At 42.5% G+C, this 23,088-nt stretch overlaps 1 protein-coding gene across 5 annotated transcripts in view; it reads left to right on the top strand.

Moving 5' to 3' along the window:
* Positions 1 to 23,088, top strand: part of Nf2 (NF2, moesin-ezrin-radixin like (MERLIN) tumor suppressor) — an 86,537-nt gene that overhangs the window by 6,766 nt on the left and 56,683 nt on the right. For 4 of the 5 annotated variants that reach the window (XM_052199732.1, XM_052199730.1, XM_052199729.1 and 1 more), the window contains exon 2: positions 22,469 to 22,594. The exons of the other annotated variant lie outside the window; for it this stretch is intronic. In XM_052199732.1, coding sequence (XP_052055692.1) covers positions 22,469 to 22,594 — 126 coding nt within the window. The remainder of the gene's footprint in view (positions 1 to 22,468; positions 22,595 to 23,088) is intronic. 5 annotated transcript variants of the gene reach the window in all.

Here is a 23,088-nt window from a genome sequence, read left to right as displayed (position 1 = left end):
AAAATATTTTCAAACATTAAATGTCTACCCCTGCCACCACCCCCACATAGAGAACACAGTGCAAGTCTGTAGAAAGGGATAGTAGTAACAGCAGTCAGAGAAGCATAATAGTGTAGCAGCTTTTACATTTTTTTTTTATTTTAAGACTTATTTCTTTTATGTATATGTAGCTATCTTCAGACATTCCAGAAGAGGGCATCAGATTACATCACAGATGGTTGTGAGCCACCATGTGGTTGCTGGGAATTGAACTCAGGACCCTTGGAAGAGCAGTCAATGTGCTCTTATCCTCTGAGCCATCTCTCCAGCCCAGCTTTTAAACTTTAATGGCACACAAATGACATGAAGATGTTAATTAAATCTAGGTTTCTCTGTACCCCTGGCAATCCTGGAATTGGAGCTGTAGAACAGGCTGGCCTCAGACTCAGAGTGAGGGCCTCTGCTTTCCTAAATGCTGGGATCAAAGGCATGTGCCACCACCACCCAGCTGAGAATCTTATTTCTAATTAGTTTTCAGATGATGCCAAGCTGCTGGTCCAGTGACCACAATTTGAGTAGCAGAGCCGTAATAGAAAGCACATGGACTTTAAATAAGACAGACTGAGACTTAAAGATCTGCCCTATGTAAGCTCTGTGGCTCTTAGTTTCCAGATCAGTAAAGTGGGACCAATTATCCTGGCCCTGCACACTACACAAGGATGTGTGATGGTTAGTCCCCAAGAAAGAAGCAGCAGAAAGGCCATAACTGGCCTACAGTAGGAGGCTTGTATCACTTTAGGCACTGCCCTGATGTGTTTTTTGTTAAGTCATTGCATCTCCCTTGGATTTCAGATTATAGGGGAAACACTGTTTATAAATAGTGTTTGAATATTTTATTAAAAGTAATGATAGGTCAGGCAGTGGTGGCGCATGCCTTTAATCCCAGCACTTGGGAGGCAGAGACAGGCGGATTTCTGAGTTTGAGGCCAGCCTGGTGTACAGGACGGATTTCTGAGTTTGAGGCCAGCCTGGTGTACAGGACAGTGAGTTCCAGGACAGTCAGGGCTATACAGAGAAACACTGTCTGGGGGGGGGGGCGGGGAAACAAAACCAAAAAACCAAAAAATCAACAACAACAAAAAAGTAATAATAGTCTGTCATCCTGTGGTATTAGAGAGCTTAGAGAAGCAAATAATTTTTGTGCCAAGTTTATGCAAGGATGGCAGATGCTTTCAGGGGTGGGGGTGGAGTGGGGAAGGAAAGCCAGTATTTGTGGAACTCTTGGCTTTGTTAAGGTCAAATGGTAGTGACCATCCAAGAAGGACTGACTCTAGAACCGGTGGCAGCTGCCATGTGAGGCCTGTCACCTTATGGCAATGGATCAGGATGGTTGTTGCAGAGGTGGGTGCACTCTCCTCATCTATTTGCTGTACTGCACAGTTGGCTTGATGCTCTAGAAGATTTTTCCACTTGAGAGATTTGATATTTGTCATCTTGAGAAAGTGGATGCTGAATGTAATTTGCCAGGAGGCTAAACAGTTATGTTTTTTTCTTATCTAGGCTGGAATTTTGCTCTAATAATTCAATCTATCATTGAGATGAGTCAAATATGAAAAATTTCTCAAAATTGAGTTGTGAGAGATTCTAATACTGTATTACATAAAAAACAAAGCCTTCTCATGTTGGTTGGCATTTTAAATGCTTTTACCAAATGGGATTATGCTAATATCGCAGGCCATTATACTATATAACAAGTGGACATCCATTGTCTATAACAGAAAGAACCTTCAAAGCAGGGAAAGCAGAAGGAATAATTCTGGTATTTTTAGTATAGTCTTTATTCCTATACTTCCAAAAATGTAGGCATATAACGTCTAGATATTATGGTTGCTGTTTTATTGGTTGTATAGGATATTAGGGCTGTATGTGTGTGCATTAAGGAGCTTACTACAGAAGAAAGGCTATCATCCTCTTGCCACCAATATCCTATGGATAATAAGTAGACTGCATTTGAATGGTATGTGGTCTGTGGTATGGACAGGCTAGATGAAGGATGAGCTGGTGGAGAGGCAGGGAGCACGCTGGTTAGTGCTGTTGTTTTATGAACTGGGTACCTGCCCTTTATTGGGATGAAGGACTAGGGAATAGCAATGACTATGTTTCATGTACATTACTCAGTGGTTTAAATACATGGTCCATTTGGTACAACAGGGCTTCATTTCTTCATTCAGGAGAGACTGAGTTCCCACAAGGGCTAGGCAGCCAGTATCACCTAGTAGAGATCAAGGCCATTTTGGACATGTATGTTTTGTTTTGTTTTTTGAACAGGGTTTGTGTAGCCCTGGCTGTCCTGGAATTCACTCTGTAGACCAGGCTGGTCTTGAGCTCAGAGATCTGCTTGGTTCTGCCTTCTGAAAGCTGGGATTAAAGGTGTACGATGCTATCACCACCTGGCTAGTTTTAGTTTTATTGTTTTTTTAAAAAATATTTATCTATTGTGTATATGAGTACTCTATCTGCTTGTATATGCCAGAAGAGGGTATTAGATGCCCATTATAGATAGTTGTGAGCTACCATGTGGTTGCTGGGAATTGAACTTCCTTTGGGAGGAGTCAATGCTCTTAACCACTGAACCTTCTCTCCAGCCTCTGGTTTTAGTTTTTTTTATTTTAATTAAACTTAAAAAAATATTATTGGTGGAAAGGGCATGTATGGAAAGCCCATGTGTGGAGGCCAGAGGACTCCTTTTGCATACTCAGTTCTCTCCTACCTTTTACATGGGTTCTAGGGATGGAACTCAGGTGTCCCAAGCTGGCCTTGAACTTGCTGTGTAGCAGAGGATGACTGGGGGACTTGGTCTCTAGTGCTGCCTCTGAGGAACTTGTTCCTTTACCTCTCACTCAGACCATCTGTACGATGGGAATTGTCATGATTCTCTTGCAGGAGTTATTGGGAAAATACTTAGACCAATACCTGGCACAGAGTAAAACTATATAAGGGCTTTTGAGTAAATAGAGGTATGTCCTGAGCCCCTTTCCATTTCTTTGCTCCTTTCAGCCTCTCCTATACTTTGTCACATACAGTTTGCTCTGAGCCCATTGGCCCAGTTACTCTCTCACGTTCTGTTCACAGAGCCACTGTATGGGCCTGGAATGCCATTCTCACTGCTGACTGGCATAGGGACACTAGTAATTCATTTCCATGCTGGCCAGGCTTTCTGTGCTGGGTCATACTGCTGCTAAAAGGAGCGACCAGTCTTCCAGACCATTCCTCTCTCCACCAGTGTGTCAGTAGGAACAGGCCAGCCCTTTGTTTACCATGTATGACATTCTGTAGGAATCTTCAAGTGAAAAGGATACTTTAGAGACACCCCCCCCCAAAAGAAACAAAAACAAATTTTAAGTATTTGGTAAATAGGAAAAGTGAAAATAACAGTCTATTTAAAGAACTTATTACTAAAGACGACTTATTTGTCTTGTCATTATTTTATTTATTGAACCAAGAGTCTATCTCAAAGCCATTTTGTGAACTTGCTAGTGGGCTTAGAATTGTTGGGTAATGACATGACTAACAACCTTTGCTGTTTTGCCTTGATGTCTAGTTTGTCCTTTTGATCACCTGAGCATTTTTAATAAGAGAATCTTTTTCAGTTGCCCATAATCAGCTTGGAATTCATGCTTTTGGCCTAAAGTAAAGCTTATTTTGCAATAGTTAAGTATTTTCTAGTTGCATATTTCACATTCTTTATGGTCAGAGTGGTTCTTCCTTGGTATTCAACCTGTCCAAAACATGTGGTGTACCCACAAAGATATCAACTGGTACCTTGTTTCTTTTTCTTTGTGTGTTGGAGTTGGATCCCAGGTCCTGCAGTATGCCAGACTAGCTCTTTACCAAGAGCTACTGCCCCCCAGCATTGGTTTGATTTTATTTAACTTTTTAGAAGTTTACCTTTCTCTTCCCTCCAAGTGTCTCCAGTCAGTAGTTCAGTTTTAGAACCCAAATGAGATTATCAGCATATAGTTTCTGTACAGTAACAGGAAGAGGATTGCAGGCACGTTGAAATGCATGGCTCCTTTTCTGAGTTTCAGAGGAACTCTTATGGTGGTGAGGGGAAAAGACATGGATGGATGGACAGACCAACAGACAGGGAGAGAGACAGACTGAGAGAGAGACAGACTGAGAAACTGAGGAAAGGTACTAATTTTTCAAGATGTTCATGATCCAGTTAGAGATGGAAGACATAAGTTTTTGTATACACACATATACAACAAATATTTGGACTTGAAATCATATTAAATAATATTAAAATTGGGATAGAAGCCATGCAGTGTGACAGCGACTTAGTTAGGAGACTGAGGATTGTTTGAACCAAGAGTTTGGGACCATCCTGAGCAACATAATATGTCCCTTTAAAACAAAACATAATAACAACAACTACAAAAAAACCCAAAAACACCCAAAAGCCTTTCTTAGAAACATGAATATCAGTGAGTGCTGGAACAAAACCAGACAGATGTATGGGTCTAATGAATTCCAAGGTCTGCCAGGGAGTTTGTTGGGCAAGCCTGCCTACAGTTGGGCTCTGGAGGGCTATCCACCTTCTCTGTATGTGGTTCCCTGTCACTTGTATAAGATTATCTATCGGGGCTGGAGAGATGGCTCAGTGGTTAAGAGCGTTGACTGCTCTTCCAGAGGTCCTGAGTTCAAATCCCAGCAACCACATGGTGGCTCACAACCATCTGTAATGGGATCTGATGCCCTCTTCTGCTGTGTCTGAAGACAGCTGCAGTGTACTCATATAAATAAAAATAAATAAATAAATTAAAAAAAAAAGATTAACTATCGAGAGCCCTGAGCTGGGCTCTGAACATCTAGTGTCTAGGCTCAGCTCTTTGGGTCTTGTTAAATCTCCTTCCCTAGTTGTTTATCTGAAAACTAAAGGGAAGGAGTCACATTTCAAAGACCCTCAGCATCAGCGGCTGCTTTAGGGCAGTGATTCCCTCCTTCTATTGTTGTGAGACAGCATCTCACTGTAGTCTCAGCTGGCTTCTTCCTGGATCCCTCTGCTTCAGTCTCCTGTGTGCTGGGATTACAGACATACACCACTCTCAGCTGTTTCCTTCCTTCCTTCCTTCCTTCCTTCCTTCCTTCCTTCCTTCCATCCCTCCTTCCCTCCCCCTCCTTCCCTCTTTCTGTCTCTCCTTCCTTCCTTCCTTCCTTCCTTCCTTCCTTCCTTCCTTCCTTCCTTCCTTCTTTCCTTCCTTCCTTCCTTCCTTTCTTCCTTTCTCTCTCTTTCTCTCTCTTTCTCTCTTTCTCTCTCTCTCTCTTTCTTTCTTTCTTTCTCTCCCAATGATTTGTGCTAGTTTTATGTTATTGTCTGAGAACATTGTTTAGTACTTGTTTATTTTTTATTTTTTTGGTTTTTTTGAGACAGGGTTTCTCTGTGTAGTCCTGGCTGTCCTGGAACTCACTCTGTAGACCAGGCTGGCCTCGAACTCAGAAATCCGTCTGCCTCTGCCTCTGCCTCCCAAGTGCTGGGATTACAGGCATGAGCCACCATGCCCGGCTAGTACTTGTTTAAATGTCAGAGTTTAAGACATTTGAGACCTGCATTTTCTCAAGCCACTGGTTGCTCTAGCTTGCTGGCAAGGCTTTTCTGGTCTGTTTCAGGATGATGTGTTCTATCTCTCGTGTGTACTTGTCTAAATCCGCATTTTAGGATATTTTCAGCATGCAGAAAATTGTTAGTAGTGCTGGCTTCAAGAAGTAAGCTTGTTTTAATTGTGTTGGAGATGGAAACTATGACCATAGGCAAGCCCTCCTCTTTCTCTGAGCGACTTCCCAGGTCTTAAAACTTCAATAATGGTGGGTTCTGAGAGGCTGAAGCTGCTTGTCCCAGTTGAGGAATCTCTGGCACCACTAGGTGGAGACAGAGGACAGAGTTTTCTATGACTTTCTTTCCCCTCTGCCTCTTTTCACCTCTATTCCTGTTTTTCTCCTTTGCTAAATTCAAGCCAAATATAGGGAAATTCACAGAAACTCTTTGTTCCTCTTGTTGCTTCTGGTCTTCGGGATTCAGTAGTTTGTTAGTTTGACTTTCAGATAAAACTGAATCTAGAGTGATTGTGGAACTTACCTGGACAGGGCTGAGGTTTTAAATTCCCCAGCAGTGCTCTTATCTGCTATCTTTTACTCTTGCTGATTTTCTGATTAAGTCAGTCTCATATTCTTGCTAAAGTCTTCAGACATCAGTACTTCTCACCCTTCTACTGAACTTTTTACCAATTTTACTCATTCCTATAACTTACTGTTTCTTTAGTATTGCTAAAGTCAGTGTTAAATCTTAGAATTGGGGGCTAGAGGGATGGCTCAGTGGTTAAGAACACTGACTGCTCCTCCAGAGGTCCTGAGTTTAATTCCCAGGAACCACATGGTGGCTTACAACCATCTATGATGGGATCTGATACCCTCTTCTGGTGTGTCTAAAGACAGCTACAGTGTATTCATATACATAAAATAAGTAATTCTAATAAAAAATTTAAAAACAATCTTAGAATCAGATATGGAATGTTTAATTTTTCTGGGTGCTGCATGAACTGGTTTGCATGCTCTGGTTCTGGATCTGTTATCCAGAAGTTTGTTTGAAGAGAGGGAATGCTTGAGATTGGACCGATGCCTACCTCCCTGGTGCTTTGCTTCTGAGTTTTGTCCCCTCAAAACTACTGAGTACTACTGAGAGGTTTGCTTGTTTGTTTGTTTGTTTAAACTTTATTTTGGCTTTTTGTGAATGTCACATGTGCCCCAGACCTACTCATCTCCCCCTCCCCTTGTACCTGCCCTCTACCCTTGCAACCTCCCCTCTAACAGAGAAAACGGATCTTGTTGTGGAAGCTTCAGTATGTCACAATGAATCCCACAGTATATCCTTTTGCCCACACTTCTTTGCTTACAAATATTCATTGCAGTAACTTGTTGGTCTGGTATGAGACCTCTGGCTTCTGCTACTCTATTGATACTGGAACCTCACTGGGACTCCTAGGAGTCCTGTGTCATGGAGATCTTGTAGTTTTGGATCTGTAGGACTGATCCCTTCATGCACTTCAGCAGTTAATTCATTGGTGGGGTAGATAATGGAGTGGGTCAATTCAATGCTCTGGATCTAGCCCAGAGTTGTCTAAGCTGGTTAGCTCTCTGGCTTTCCTGCGATCATGCCCTTGGGGTCAGCTCATCTTCAGCCCCCACATCCAGGGCCAGCTCTATTGTGCTGCGCAGGTGAGGAGTAGGGCTTGCTTTCCTGAGTGCTGCAGCAGTGAGGGGCAGGTCACTGAGAGGTTTAAGTATTAGAGATTGAGCCCACAGCCGTGAGCATGCCTGGTAATAGTTCTTCCACTGAGCTGTATCTCTAGTCTTTCATTCATTTTACTTTTTATTGGGAAGTAAGGGTGTCAGTGGGATTATATGAATTAGCCTTGAATTTATAATCTTCTTTCCTCAGCCTCCCTAATATATGCCATTGTGAGATTGTGCCCTACCTAGGTCTGGCCTAGGAGCTTTTTGGTTTTTGTTTTGTTTTGTTTTTTACTTTACAATATCCAAGAAGGAGTTATCATTTAGATAATATCCTGCAATGGGAGGGTTGTATTTGGACTTTCAATTTTGCCTAATGTTGAGGCACTTGAAATTTTGCCTTGTTAAAGCTGGAGAGATGTTTCTGTGATTAGGAGTGCTGGCTACTCTTTCGGGGGACTCCAGTTTAATTCCTAGCAGTCACGTGGGGAGTCACAACCATCTGTAACTCTAATTCCAGGGGATCTGATGCCCTCTTCACAGGTACCAGGAATACAGCAAGGAAAACACCCTTCACATTTTTTTTTTTTTTTTTTTTGGATTTGGTTTTTTCGAGACAGGGTTTCTCTGTATAGCCCTGGCTGTCCTGGAACTCACTCTGTTCCACTCTGTTCTGCGCCACCCCACCCCCACCCCCCTATCCCCCCACCCCCAGCCTTCACATAATTTCTTTTCTTTTTTTTATTTGCAGGAGAGAGCCTAAACAATACACATCATGTATGTATTGATTTATTTACTTATTTACTTATTTTAGTTTTTTGAGACAGGGTTTCTCTGTGTAGCCCTGGATGCCCTGGAACTTACTCTTTAGACCAGGCTGGCCTCAACCTCAGAAATCCGCCTGCCTCTGCCTCTCAGATTGCTGGGTGTGCCACCACCGCCCGGCCCCCAATTTTTTTTTTAAATTAATTTTAGTGTAAAAAATTAGGCATTGTATTTTTCTTCCTGTTGTTTTTTGTTTTTTTGCTTTTTATTGTTGTTTTTAGACAGTCTCTATAACTCAGGCTGGCTTCAAATTCTCACTTATTCTTCTGCCTCAGCCTCCTGGTGAGTGTTAGGGATACAGGTATCAGCTACCACTTCTGGCTTAGGCTTTTGTCTTATCCATACCAACTATTGTTTCTGGAGAATTGTTGTTTTCTGTATATTAAGTATTGTAATCATTGCTAATTGCATATTCTCCACAGCATGTTATTTGCTAAAATCTTACTTTTCAGCAGTATTTATAATTACCATTTTTGTTGAATTGAAGAGTTCATAGCAGTCTATGCAGCCAGTTTTTTTCTTTTTCTTTTGAGAATGTGTCTCATGTATTTCACACTGTCCTTGAACTCATAATGTAGCTAAGGTTGTCTCAAACTCTTTTTCTTTTTTTAAAAAAAATTATGTACATTTTTTATTGTACATTTTGCCTGAATGTATGCCTATATGAGAGTGTCAGGTCCCCTGGATCTGGGATTACAGACAGTTGTGAGCTGCTATGTGGATACTGGGAATTGAACCCAGGTTCTCTGAAGAACAGCTAGTGCTCTTAACCTCTGACCCATCTCTCTAGCCCCTGGTTGGCTGAAACTCTTGACCCACTTGTGGTGGGATTACAGTTGTACAATGTCATTCTAGCTATATAATTCACGTTTGTTTTTGTTTTTGGTTTTTTTTTTTTTGAGATAGGGTTTCTCAGTATAGCCCTGGCTGTCCTGGAACTCGCTCTGTAGACCAGGCTGGCCTCAAACTCAGAAATCTGCTTGCCTCTGCCTCCCAGAGTGCTGGGATTACAGGCATATGCCACCACCACCTGGCTATAATCCACTTTTGACTGTGAGGCAGAAGGATCATACTAGCAGTGCCCAGAGTAAAGACATTCCAGAAAGTATATATTAGTGAAGTATTAAGTATTAGTTACATTCTTAGAAATGATGAAACTAACAGAATGGGTTGTTAAAGGAGTGACAGGAAATTATTCCAGCAATAAAAAAAAAGTACTATCTGATTTATACAAAACCATCTCAAACTCATGGACTCAGAGGGTGACCACTTGATTACTGCAGAGGTTGAGCTCCGGAAGAGGTTAAGTGACTTACTCAGCACAGCAGGTTGAAGTGTTTATGGCTGTTTGGCAGAGCTATGATTGCTGTCATGTTGTGAGCTAACTTCCTCAGATAGATACTGTCTTCCTGGCTTTTGGAGGACAGGCTCTATCTTGCTTTTAAAACACTGTAATTGTTTCCTTTTTGCTTTGTCATCTGTTTGCTAGCTGACTTTGAAACAAGTACATCCCCCTTGCTCCAGCATAAGATCTGGAGGTTACACAAGGCATGGAGGAATTAGGGATGAAAACACTGGAGCCTACTTAAACTAGGTCACTGAAGTCACAGGTTGGTTGTGGTAGTAGGAAGAAGGATCTGGAATATTGATCTCTGGGCTCACTGCTGATCCAGTAGTCACTCTCCATTTGGGTAGGGAAGATGCCAGAAGCTGCAATCATAAAGACGATTACTCCCTAAAAACCAGCAACTTATTTGCTTTGAAAGATTAAAGACTGAATCAGAGTTTAAAACCTACATTTTATGGCTTCCCAAAGTGCTATGATTTGTTTCTTCCTAATACTGCCTTTTGTTGTGTGGAACATTTTTTTCTTTGGTTCTTTGAGGTTTAGATTTCTTTCCTAAGGTATTTTTAGAAAAAGGGAATCAGTATGTGTCACCAAAGGGGGAAATATGTATCTTAAGGCCTAGTTATGTAATTAGAATTTTAATAAAGAGTTTCATAAATTCTTGCTTCATTGCAATCATTACTTAGGAGTGTTCTACTCAGAAGCCTCATCTAGCTATCATCATCATTATCATCAACATCACCAGCCAACCACAGCACTTACCGAGTGTCCACAGATTGTGCAGTACTTGTTTATATTCTGGAGACTTAGAGAAAGAGAGAGAGAGAGAGAGAGGAGAGAGAGAGAGAGAGAGAGAGAGAGAGAGAGAGTGTGTGTGTGTGTGTTGCCCTTAGCTTTAAAGAATTGGTGATCTGTAGAACTGGAGAAAAGATGAGAATGTTGGGAAACAATAAACTTATTTTATTTTTCCATATATGTGAAGTACATACTAACTCTTGCATAATTTTGGGTGGGTAGTGAAAAGAGTGGAAGGAATAGTTCTTAGAAAGGCCTAGCTGGTAGTGGTGACTCACGCCGGTAGGATTTGCTGAAGGAGGCAGAGGCAGGAGGATCATGAGTTCAAGGCTAGCCTGGGCTACACATTTGGGGCTGGAGAGATGGCTCAGCAGTTAAGAGCACTGACTGCTCTTCCAGAGGTCCTGAGTTCAATTCCCAGCAGCCACATGGTGGCTCACAATCATCTGATGCCTTCTTCTGGTGTGTCTAAAGACAGTGACAGTGTACTCACATAAAATAAATACATAAATCTTTTTAAAAAATTAAAAAAAAAGAAAGGTCTAGAAGCATGTAGCTTCGCTGACTCAGTAACGTGTAGACTGAGTTATAATAAGGTCAGGTAATTGGTGGAAGGAGAGAAAATACAATTGATGGAAAGCCTTGAAACTAATAATTTATATATACTGAGTACAATAATAGATGATGGAGGACTGGAAGAGGAAATTAATTGCTGTAGTTGATTATTAGCAGAAACTGACAGGGTGGGAGATTGAAAGTAGACTTGTTTAGTTGGTTGGCTGCTTGGTTTTTGAAACAGGGTTTCACTACGTAGTGTTAATTATCCTGAAACTGGCTTTGTAGACTGACCTGGCCTTGAACTCACAGAGATCTGCCTGCCCCTGCGTCCTAAGTGCTAGTTAGTATTAAAGGCATGCTCCACAATCACCAGACTAGATTGGTGAACTTTTAAAATTATCTTTTTTTCCACAAAGAGAAAGTTTCAGCTTGTGTTGAGGGATATAGGCTTCAGGACTGCACAGCAGCAAAAACAAATCAGATTTTCTGTTTTGCTCTTGTTTCTTTTTGGAGGATTCTTTGTTCTCTTATGGTGAGTAATAATGTCCACATGAAGGGATGTGTCCAGACTGTTTATGCAGTTTAAGTTCAAGGGACAGAAAAAACCTACTTTTGTGGTGTAGTCTTACTCCTTTTGGATTTTTCTTTGATTAATCAGATTTTAACAGAGTTCATTTTTCACCTATTACATAGCAAAGTTATGTGTATACATGTTTGGGAGCAGGTTGCTGGGGATTGAATATGCTAGGCAAAAATTATGCCTACTGAGTTGTACTCTCAGCCCCTAATAACAACCATTGTGTGTCATTTTTGAGACAGGGAGTCACTTTGTAGCTTTGGCTGGCCTATAAATTGCTAAGTAGAAGCTGGGCAGTGGAAGCCAGGCAGTGGTGGTGCACGCCTGTAATCCCAGCACTTGGAAGGCAGAGGCAGGCGGATTTCTGTGTTCAAGGCCAGCCTGGTCTACAGAGTGAGTTCCAGGACAGCCAGGGCTACACAGAGAAACCCTGTCTGGAAAAACCAAGAAAGAAAAAAAAAAAAAAAAAGGAAAAAACTGCTACATAGAACAAATATGCTTTGAAGGTTTGATGATCTTCCTACCCCTACTTTACAAGATTGACAAGGCATGCATCACCTGGCCTACCAGACTCTAAATTGAAATATTTGAGGGATAATCTCTCTCTCTCTCTCTCTTTTCCTCTCCCTCTCCCTCTCCCTCTCCCTCCCTCTCTCTCTCCCTCTCTCTCTCTGTCTCTCTCTCTCTCTCTCACACACACACACACACACACACACACACACTCTCTCGCTCTCATTTTCCCTCCTCTGTGTTTGTGTGTGTGTTTTGGCATGAAACAAACAAGCGTCATATGTATGACACCAGGCTGGTCTAAAACTCTTGAGATTTGCTTGGCTCTCTGACTCCATGTGCTGAAATTAATGTTGAATGCCAACATGGCTGTTGCTTTTTTTTTTTTTTAAAGATAAATAAATAAAAGTTGTATTACGACTTGAATACAAACATCTTAAATTCACAAGTCTTTTTAAAATTTTTTCTCATAGGCTAGTTATGACTACAAGCATCTGTTGTGAATAACCGTTGAGCAGAGACATCAGTCATCTTGAGTTTTCCAATTTCTGAAATAATGGCACACACGGGGCGCAGGCCCTGAGCCAGAGCAGCACAGTCCTTCTGTTGTGCTATCTGTACGGAATCTAACCTTTCCACAGTTTTTGTGGCAAATGCCAGAGCAGCTTGTGAGCTAATTGGAAGGAAGGCTCTGATAAGCAAATGGGTTCTCTGGTTTTTCTTCTTCTTCTTCTTTTTTTTTTTTTTTTTTTTTGAATCAATAGCTAAACAGGACTGCTGTGTAGCTGCTGGTTGGCTTACCTCCTTGTTTGCGAAAAGCCTCTGTCTTAGCTCTTTCCAGTTGTGGGTTGTGTGTATGTGAAATCTAAGTTTTTCTGTGAGTTCTAACTCTTAGACATTCACATCTAGCGTCCCAGTTGGGTTTACTTTCTTCAAGAGACTTGAAACCTTGTTTTGCTGTGGCCTTTCTGTGGCCTAGTTTCCTCTCACCCTGCAGTAGTATCAGTGTGTACAAGGACTTTGCTTGTCAGGGGCTGCACAATGCTACTGGAGAAAAGAGAACTGCCGAGTCAAGACTGACAAAGTCAGGAAACTGATGGAAGTGTCAGGATTTGGTAGAATTCTAGCCGACTGGTAAGGTGGTCGTCCTAGCTAACAGATTCCAGTCAGCTCCACTGGTTACTGATGCCAGTTGCTTTCTGTGTCTGAAAAGCAGGAATTCTAGCTGTGTTCCTGCATTGCAGGGTAAGTGTTCAGTGCTATTTACTTAAAACATTCTAAAGCTGATAAATAACACGTACTTCACTCCCGGTAATGCTTGTAAATCTAGCCCCTATAAAAAATAACAAGCCGACAGCACTTAGTCCTGTTTATAAAGTTCATACACATCTGTCTTTGATACAGGCGCAATATATTTCTATGACATCACACTGCAGCCTGTTAAAGTAACAGGACAGCAAGCACAGCCACAGCCAAGCAGCTTCCAGAGGCCTCCTTCCAGCCCCTCTGCCTGAAGGGCACTGTGAGGGCAGGAGGCCTGCAGGGGCATGCCTCTACCTAGTGAGGCTGCTTCCCACGCTCTTGGGCCTTTCTTCTTTTTGCGCACTACCCTCATTCCTTCTGCAAAGTGAACACCTGCCTCAGCCCTTTCCTCGTCTCCAGCTAAGACCAGGGAAGAGGGCTGCAGAAGTTGAATACTTTTGCCAGATGGAAAGAGATAGGTTTAAGTGTACACTTCATGAAAACCAGAGACTCTTCTATTTTTGACAAACTGTTCAGAAAACACTATACACCTAACTTAAGAAGAAGAAGAAGAAGAAGAAGAAGAAGAAGAAGAAGAAGAAGAAGAAGAAGAAGAAGAAGAAGAGGAAGAAGAAGAAGCAGCAGCAGCAGCCTACAAATACTACAAAGCCTACAAATACACTACACTGCTTGGCTCCTCGGCCTGATGAGGGGCAGTGAGGAAATAAAGAAGGGATAGGCACTAAAGAAATGGCCAAGATACACCGAAAAGCTGCGGTTGCATGGTTGTGTGTGCTCTGATGGTGCTGCAGCAAGCTCTGTATGGCTGTTATGTACAGCACAGGGTAGGTGGCTAGTCTTGGTGAGACATGCCTGTAGTAGAAGTCTCAGGCAGTTGGTATCTAGGAGGAGGAAACTGTAGTTGCTAGGTTTTGCATACACTGGTCAATCATTTTTAAACACTGGCATTTGAAATAGGGGAAGGTTTTAAATTCTAAACCTCACAACTGTGGGAAGACTTTCACAAATTCCAGTGGGTCTGAGGCATTGATCCTTGATAGGCACGGCCATGTCAACAGTGCACGCTCAGGAGTTCATCTGCTATTTACATGTTCACTCAGTGCAGGCTTCCTCAGCTGCCTGCACACAGGGCTGGCAAGATTACTCAGTGTGTAGAGTAGCTTGATAACCTGATTTTTTTTTAAGATTCATTAAGTTTTATTTTGTGTATATGCATGTTTTGCTTGCATGTGTTGTATGTGCACTGCGTGTGTACATGCTGTTCATAGAGTCAGAAAAGGGGATCAGACTCTTGGAATTGGTGTTAAGGACTGTTATGAGCTGAACTATCATGTGGGTGCTGAGAACAGAACCTGTGTCCTCTACAAGAGCAGCCAGTGCTCTTAACTCCCCAGTCCCCCTGATGATGTGAACTTGGTCTGCTGGGTCCACATGGTGGAAGAAGAGAACCAACTCCTCCAAGCTGTCCCTTGACCTCCACATACGTGTGTGTGCACCCCCTCCCCAAATACGGTCTGTAGGACCATCTAGTGCCACCAAGATCATTTATTTGTTAGGTAAAGGTACTTGCCACCAAGCATGATGATGACCTCAATTCAAAAGTTCTGGTGTCCAAATGGTAGAAGGAAAGAAGACAGTTCACAAACTGTCTTCTGACCACATGCATTCACATATGCATGTACACAAATAAACAAAAATATAATAAAAAAATGAAAGGTCTATCATAATATAAATGGAAGTCTGAAAGGCTTATGTGTCATCAGGTGTCAGAAACACTTTTCTTGCTCCATAGTTCAGGCTAGCTTAGAATTTGTGTCCATCTTCCAAAGGGCTGAGATTACAGGCTTGTGTCATCAAGCACTGGCTAGGAATGTTTTAATAGGAAATAAGTAGGAGACACATCCCATTCTTCCTGGCTTCTACTTTTGTTATGTGCATCTCCGCTTTGATCTAGTGCCCTGACACAGCCTGGTCCCAGGTCAGTTGTGCAGAATGAGAATTGCCGTGTGTACCAGGCCAAAGCTATGTATTCAGCCCTGCATTGAACATTCAGTACTACAGATTGGAAATCATGCTGTTTGTCATATCCTAGAAAAGTGCAGAGAACATTCCTTTACTTTGCAACAGCTTGGACCCAAGTGTAGACACACTGTTCCTTCAAGCTGGCATGACCTTCCTTTTGTCAGCTTTCTTTCACCACAAGACCCAGCTCAGCCAGTGTCTCCGCAGTGAAGCCCCCCTCCCTCAAATTTCCTGGGCTCTATTTGTGTTCCCACAGCAGCCTGTTCTGTTAGCACTTAGCAGATTCGTTTTTCCTTATTCATTTACCTGTCTTCCTTGTCAGACAGGAACAGGGACTGTCTTGTTCTGAATTCATCATTTATCTCCTGTGCCGAGCACAAAGACTAGGATGTAGTGGTGCTCAATAAATGTTTGCCAAATGAGTGATAGTATGGTTAACTGGATGAGAATTGATGGTGCCCTTTACTACCTGTCATCCATCACTGTGGTATGAAGTGGGGCCGGGAGGCTTTAAGCAGCATACCACTTGAGAATCAAAGGAGGGAGGCAGAGTGAGAATTAACAAGAACCAACCCTTATTGAGTGCTTATTTGCTCTGGGCCCAGCACTGTCTTAGTCTTTTTCATTGTATGAGTTCACTTAATCCTTAGATCAATCTACTTAGACAGGTTCTGCTTATTCTTGGGGAAGTTCAATAACTTGCCCAAGGTCACACAGCAATAGCACTTGAGATAAATACTGGTGGCAGATAAGTCACTTATCTATACCTTTTTGGCTGGTTCCTGGAAAGAAGCCCCGAGATCTTGAGGTATCCAACTTGTGTAATGATTTATCTTACCTTCTATATGTCTAGAATAGTACCAGTTGTGTTCTAGCCTTAGGAGACTGGAGAAACAGTTACCAGAGTATTTTCTGGGTTCTGTGGATTAGATGCTAGCAGTAGAGTTAGACAGTTGACAAAATATCCTGTTTAGATGCTGGGGATTTTGTTATTTTGTTGATTTTTTGAGATAGGATCCTACTATGTAGTCTTGGCTGAACTGGAATTCACTATGGAGAGAAGGCTGACCTCAGACTCATAGAGATATGTTTGCCTCTCCAGTGCTGGGATTAAAGTCATGGACTGTTAGAGCCCATGCCTGTCTCTTGTTTTTGTATTTTGAGAGTCTTACTATAGCACTCACGCTGACATTGAACTCAGCCTCTTCAGCCTCTTGATCTTGCTAAGATCATAGGTGTGTGCCTGTATGTGTAGCTGTAGTTCAGTTCTCATTTTCATATCTCTGTGTGTGGTGTGTGTGGTATGTGGTGTGTGTGGTGTGGTGTGTGTGTGTGTGTGTGTGTGTGTGTGTGTGTGTGTATGTGTCTCACATGCCTTCAGGCTGACATGACCTTTTGTCAGCCCCTTTCACCCCAAGACCCAACTCTGCCAGTGTGTCTCCTCAGTGAAGACCACTTCTTCAAGTCTCCTGGGGCTTGAGAAGAAATCTCCTGAGGACCAGACTCAGGTGGTCATGCTTGGTGACAGGGTGCCTTTATCTTTGAAATTTCACTGGCTTACTTTGGTTCTTTTGTAAATTCAGAAGTATTTTCCAATAAAACTAAAATATTTCATTTCCCCTAAGAACCTTTTTTGTTCTGGACCTTTGTAGAAACTGTTCTCTGGACCTTTGTAGAAACTGTTCTCTTTGCGACTCCCTTTCTTGTCTTCTTCTCCAAACCCAGTCTTGCTCTTGGCTTCTCTTTTCCACCATGAGTCAGTTTAGATGTCATTTCTGTGAAAAGGGAATTTCTTTCTTAGGAGTTCCAACAGTCCCTGGGTATCCCTGTCATATCAAGTGTTTCAGTGTTGAAAATCTCACTGTGATGATCATCTGTTCTTGGATGACTTCTGCTCAAAAAACTATAAATGTGAAGACTTGTCCCTTGTCACCCATTGGTCCCCTGTACCTTAAGCACCCCATCCTTAAACACAATGTGTGTTCACTGTACATTTGGAGAAGGAATGAATATATGGGTTAAGATCTAAGTCTCTGAGTCAGTCATATTAGACAGCTGCTGTAGGATGTGTCTTGTGTACTCTGTGTACTTCCCATTGGTCACTGGGGATGATGACTAATGCCATTCCTAGTTAAGAGGTGCCATCAGTCCACAGAGACCTTCAGATGACAGTGAGTCATCTGAGCATCAGCATGGTGCAGTACCAGACAGAAAAATAACCATGCTCAGGCAAAGCAGTTTATTCCAAGAAAGCCGATTTCACTCTTCTACAGGAACTTGACCATTCTCTAGACCACCTCTGGCCAACAGTTCTTATTTGTACAGAAACAGAAATTCAAATAAAGAAGATAATGGAGACATTATACTTTTGAGAAAGAACATGTTGAAAGCATGGCCTTTTATAGGTAACATGTGGAGATTAATCAAACAGAAAACTTCTAGGTCTTTTTGTTTTGATTGTTATTGTTGTTTTTGAGTCAAAGCTCGCTTCCTGCCTCAACCTCTCAAGTGCTAGGATTCCAGGTATAAGTCCACACGTCTGGCAAAACAACAAACAAAACAAAACAAACAAACAAAAACACCAAAACAACAACAAAGCCCACAAAACTTAATAGACAAAATATTTTCTTTGGTTTTGGAATGAGGTTCCACTATACTACCCTGGATTATCTTGAACTTCTGGCTTAAGTAATTTTCCTGTCTCATCTGAGAATGTTTTGTTATATAAGTGAAGGTCTTTTGAGTGTTTTGTTTTGTTTTACATTTAAATGTATTTACTTTGTGTCTGTGTTGGGAGCACATATATGAAGATCAAAGGATGACTTTGTGGGGTTAGCTCTATCCTATTTTCTTGTTTGTTTGTTTGTTTGTTTGTTTGTTTTGAGACAGGGTTTCTCTGTGTAGCCTTGGCTGTCCTGGAACTCACTCTGTAGACCACGTTGTCCTCCAATGCAGAAATCCGCCTGCCTGTGCCTCCCAAGTGCTGGGATTACAGGCGTGTGCCACCACCGCCCGACTCTATCCTATTTTCTTAGTTAGGGTTTTACTTCTGTGAACAGATGCCATGACCAAGGCAACTCTTATACTGACATTCGATTGAGGCTGGCTGACAGATCGATTCAGAGGTTCAGTCCAGTATCATCAAAGCAGGAGCATGGCAGTGTCCAAGCAGGCATGGTGCACGAGGAGCTAGGAGTTCTACAACTTCATCTGAAGGTCACTAAGAGAAGACTGGCTTCCAGGCAGCTAGGTGGAGGGTAGTAAAGCCCACCACCACAGTGACACACCTACTCCAACAAGGCCACACCTTGTAATAGTGCCACCCCCACTCCTTGGGCCAAGCATATACAAACTATCACACCTACCTTGTAGGTCCCAGAGAAGGAACTGGGGTCTTTAGGCTTTGTGGCACATGCAGCTGAGCCAGCTCCTAGCCCAAGAGGGCTTGAAGCTTAAATATCTTTAAGGCATCTCTACTTTGCTTGCTTGTGTCTTTTTATTTTTTTGGAGACAAGGTAGACTTGGTTGACTTGGAACTTACCCTCTAGACCAGGCTGGTTTTGAACTCAGAGATCTGCCTGCTTTGGCCTTCCAAGCTGGGACTGGGATTAAAGGTACACACTACCAGGACACCTGCTTTCTTTAGGCAGCTGGTTGCCCATCTGTTTTCACCAAACGTGTTGCTTTTTCTGTGTTCCTTCTCTTTTTTTCCTGTGATACCAGGTGCTGAAGCTGGAAGTGAAGGTAGGTGTCCTTTTTGAATTTTTCTCCTTCTAACCTGTTTAAGTGTTGGTTCTGGGGTTGCCTCCTCTCCAGTCCCAGGCCATTTCTTTCCTACTGCCTTTTTGATGCCAGGAGAAGTCTGCTCTGTGCTCTTGTCTAGACTGCAACTTTTCCTCACCTAGGAGAGTACAGGCAGAAAGCAGATGAGTCCTCAAAACTAAAGGCTGAAGTGGACCACCTGCCCCAGTACAGAGTGCCACTCCCCCACACACCCACTCCTGAAGCTGGCTATCAGATACTCGTGGGTTTGTTGTTGTTGTTGTTGGTTTTATTGCTATTGGTGGTGGTGGTAGTTTTTGTTTTGTTGTTTAAGATGGAGTTCCTTCTATCATTGAACCCTCAGCTGTTCTTCAAGTCCTGCCCTGAGTTCTTTCTTCCTTCTCCCACATATAGCCTATTTCCATCATTGTATAGCCTCAGTATGTGGCTGAGCTCTACTCTGGGATGCTTTATAGTACTTGTTGGAAAATGGACTCTAATTTCACAGAGCAGTAAATGAGCTATATGACTCTTCTGGGAAGGGGTTCTGTTTCAGTATTGTTCACTTACTGGGCAAGGTAGGGACAAAAGATTTGATGATCACAGAGCTGGGAAAGGATATTTATGAGACTAGGGGTTTGCCTACTTAGGTCACCATGAAAAGAGGGGCCAGCCGGGCAGTGGTGGTGCATGCCTTTAATCCCAGCTCTTGGGAAGCAGAGGCAGGCGGATTTCTGAGTTCAAGGCCAGCCTGGTCTACAGAGTGAGTTCCAGGACAGCCAGGGCTACACAGAGACACCCTGTCTTGAACACCCCCCCCCAAAAAAAAAAAAAGAAAAAAAGAAAAGAGGGGCCAAATAATTGGTGACTCAGTTTACTCAGTTTAACACTAAGAGCATGGATTCCAGGACTGAGGCTTATTTCCAGTTCTGTTAGCCTGTGATTCTTTGCACCGATGTTAAAATATAAGTAGGAGAAAAATGTAAGTAGGGCAATCTGAATTGTTCTGAGAATTGTTCCTCTTCACTTTATTGCAAGCTCCATGGGGGCAAAGGCATTGTCTTTTTGCATTTTAACAAAAATAGCTCTGTATTTTTAAAAACAAAGAAGTAGAGGAGCATACAGGAACACTGAGTTACTACAGCATTGTGTTAAGGTTTGCAGCTCTCCAGAACGCAGGCTCACTCACTGTCCTCCCTTTGCTCATCCTGCTTGTTGACAGCCCTTTGTACCAAGGTCTGGCCTGGCAATGGCTGTGAGTTATGGTGGATCGGAAATGATATCCTGAGCCTCTTGGCCCTTGGATATTTAACTTCTTCAAGTTAATTCATGTTCTTTAGTGGCACATTTATCTTGTGGCAAGGTAGGCATTTATAATTTATATACTGTGTCCTGCTTAAAATAGAGACAAGAGGACAATCAGTGTTCTGAAGCTTCCAGTTCTCCAAAATAACAACTCTTTAGTTAAATCTGCTTGTAGGAATTAAGACCTTCCAGGGATTAGAACCCTCTGTCCAGTTGTCAAATGGGTGTGCCTATCACACAGCATTGTAAAAGGGGGAGCAGTTGGGGTTTAAAATAGAACTCATTTATTTTTCCCTATCCTAAAGATTTATATTATTAAAGTATTCCAGGGACCTCATTATAGTCAGAGAGGGAGTGGGGCTAGGGTTTGCCTTGTTTGGCAAAGGACCAAAGTCAATATGCCACTTACGTGCTGAGGTTTCAGTGTCCTACCATTTGGGTTACTGGCTCTGGCTGCAAACAGAGATGGCCTCTCCTGTTGAGCACCTGCAAAGGACTGTTCATTCACATCTATTAAAAATAGACTGGAATGGGAGTGTGGCTCAGTGGTAGGATTCTGCCTAAGAAAAGCAAGACCCTGGGCTTGATCCCTTAGCACTTGGGGATGGGATCAGGTGCTAAAGGGGTAGACAAGATAGCTGGTGGATAAAGGTGCTTACTGGACAAGTCTGTCTACCCAAATTTGCTCTCCAGGGCCATAGAAAGGTCTGAGGAGAGAACCAATTCCACCATGTTGTCCTCTGAGCTCCACATACTCACCATGACACACACCCCACACAAGCATCGAGGTCAACCTCTGTTTCCTCAGGAGCTGCTCACCTTGTTTGTGCTTCTAATTTTACCGCCCCCCCCCCTCTGAGTATGCCATGGTATGTGGGTCAGAGGGCAATCTGGGCAGCCAGTTCTCTTCCTCTACCATATGGATTGAACTCTGGTTGGAGATGTTCAGACTTGACAGCAAGAGCCCCTTACTCAGAGCAATTTCGTGGACCCCCGCCCCCCTTTTAAGCTAAATGCTTATTGGGGCCTGGAGTTCCTTTATTAGGCAAGTGAGCTCCACCCCTTACCCCACCCTACTCCACTCCTTCAGTGCTGGGATTACAAGGATGGGCCACCACAACTAACTTTCTACATGAGTGCTGGGATCAAGCACACTAACTAGCATGGGCTGTCATGCTAGCGTGACAAGCACTTCACTGATTGGGCGATGTCCCTGGTGGGTAGAGGTTTTCTAATGGGGGTGGGAAAGATGCAGATGCTTCTGCAGTCAGGTGATTTTGTCATTCCCTTACATTTGAATGTTGGTTGGTCATGCATGTGTTTCATATGATCATAACTGTGTTCAAGTGTTGTTGAATGTTTATCTGATGGGGTAGTTGGGGTGGGTAGCCAGCAAATAGTAGCTAAGAAGTAATATACGAAAAACTTAGTTAACTTAAAGCCACTAGGTGGCAACATTTGCTCAGCTGCCCTGCATCCTCTTACCCTATGAAGATGAGCTTACTTTTTCCAGCTACACCATTGAGTAGCATAGAAAAGGTTTAGCAGACATTCTTCCAAGTCCTTTGGAAAGTGTGGCTGTGGAATAGATATACCATAGTACATTTGTGTCTTTTCATTGTGTGAGTTTGGACACTGAACATTTAGATTGTTCTTTGTGACATGAGCAACTGCTTGGGTCTAACCAGGCAGCCTGATAGAGAGACCTGCAATGGGTCTATTGAGTCTTTCATTGTTTCATTACCCAGTTTGTGACTTTGGGTACAGTTTCCATATATTTAATTTTTTGCTTTAGTAATACTAATTTTTAAGTAAAAAAAATACTTATCCTTTATTAAAAGACAGAGTTACCATTTAAAACAAAAATCAACAAAGTAATCTTGAGGGAGTTAGTGTCTCAAAAGCTAGCCATCTTCCAGGCTAATTCTGGAGGCTCTACTCCCCTAAGTGAGGCTGCTTATTTACCAGGTTTCCTAAATTAGCAGCTTCAGGGTTATTGAGATCTGTATGGAACTGTCCAAGGAGATATTGTGTGTGCTCTGCAGCAATTAAGCCATTAAACTCTAATTGGTATTTTCCCACTCATGGTTTTGTGTGGGAAGCATTAAAATTATTTGGGAATCCAGTGTTCATCAGCCATTTTGGTGACCAAGGAGAGTGCGAAAAACAGTTGTGTATGTGAGCCGACTGTGGTTTTTGCTCACAACATCCCTCCCTGTTGGTTTGTTATGTTGCAGATGAAATGGAAAGGGAAGGACCTGTTTGATTTGGTGTGCCGGACGCTGGGGCTTCGGGAAACCTGGTTCTTTGGACTGCAGTATACAATCAAGGACACGGTGGCCTGGCTCAAAATGGACAAGAAGGTTGTCTAGATCTCGGGGAACCAGTGGGGAAGGCTTGTGCTTTCTGGGTTTGTTTTTTGTTTTTGTTTGTTTGTTTTCCTGAGCATGCACTTAGCTTATTTGCTCATTGTTGAGGTGTGACAGGGACATGGCAAAAAAGGGAACAATTTTTTAAATAGTCATATGTGTAGAAAGCAGGTCCTATAGGCATTTCTAGCCTCCACAGACTCTCCCAGACAGGCAGGGTTCACCAGGACATTACCACTATCATTTTATGCTTTGAAACAACAACAATTTACATCTGTGAGAGATTTTCCTAGGGCTCATATTCTTTAGAATTGGTTTTTGTTTTTTAACAAGTCTTTGAGAACATGAGGATCCAACTGACTTAACCATTAATAAGTAATAAAGAGCCCGAGACCGAGCAACACCCTTTCCTCCTCTGGGGTTCTCTGGGGCTTCTTAAGCATGTGGAATCTAGGTTTCTAGCAAGTTGAAGGTGATTTGGAAATGGA

This window comes from Apodemus sylvaticus, chromosome 11, assembly GCF_947179515.1.
Source record: "Apodemus sylvaticus chromosome 11, mApoSyl1.1, whole genome shotgun sequence".
NCBI classification, from domain to species: domain Eukaryota; kingdom Metazoa; phylum Chordata; class Mammalia; order Rodentia; family Muridae; genus Apodemus; species Apodemus sylvaticus.
Note: the sequence above shows the minus strand (reverse complement) of the source record. Positions and strands in the feature narration are given on the sequence as shown.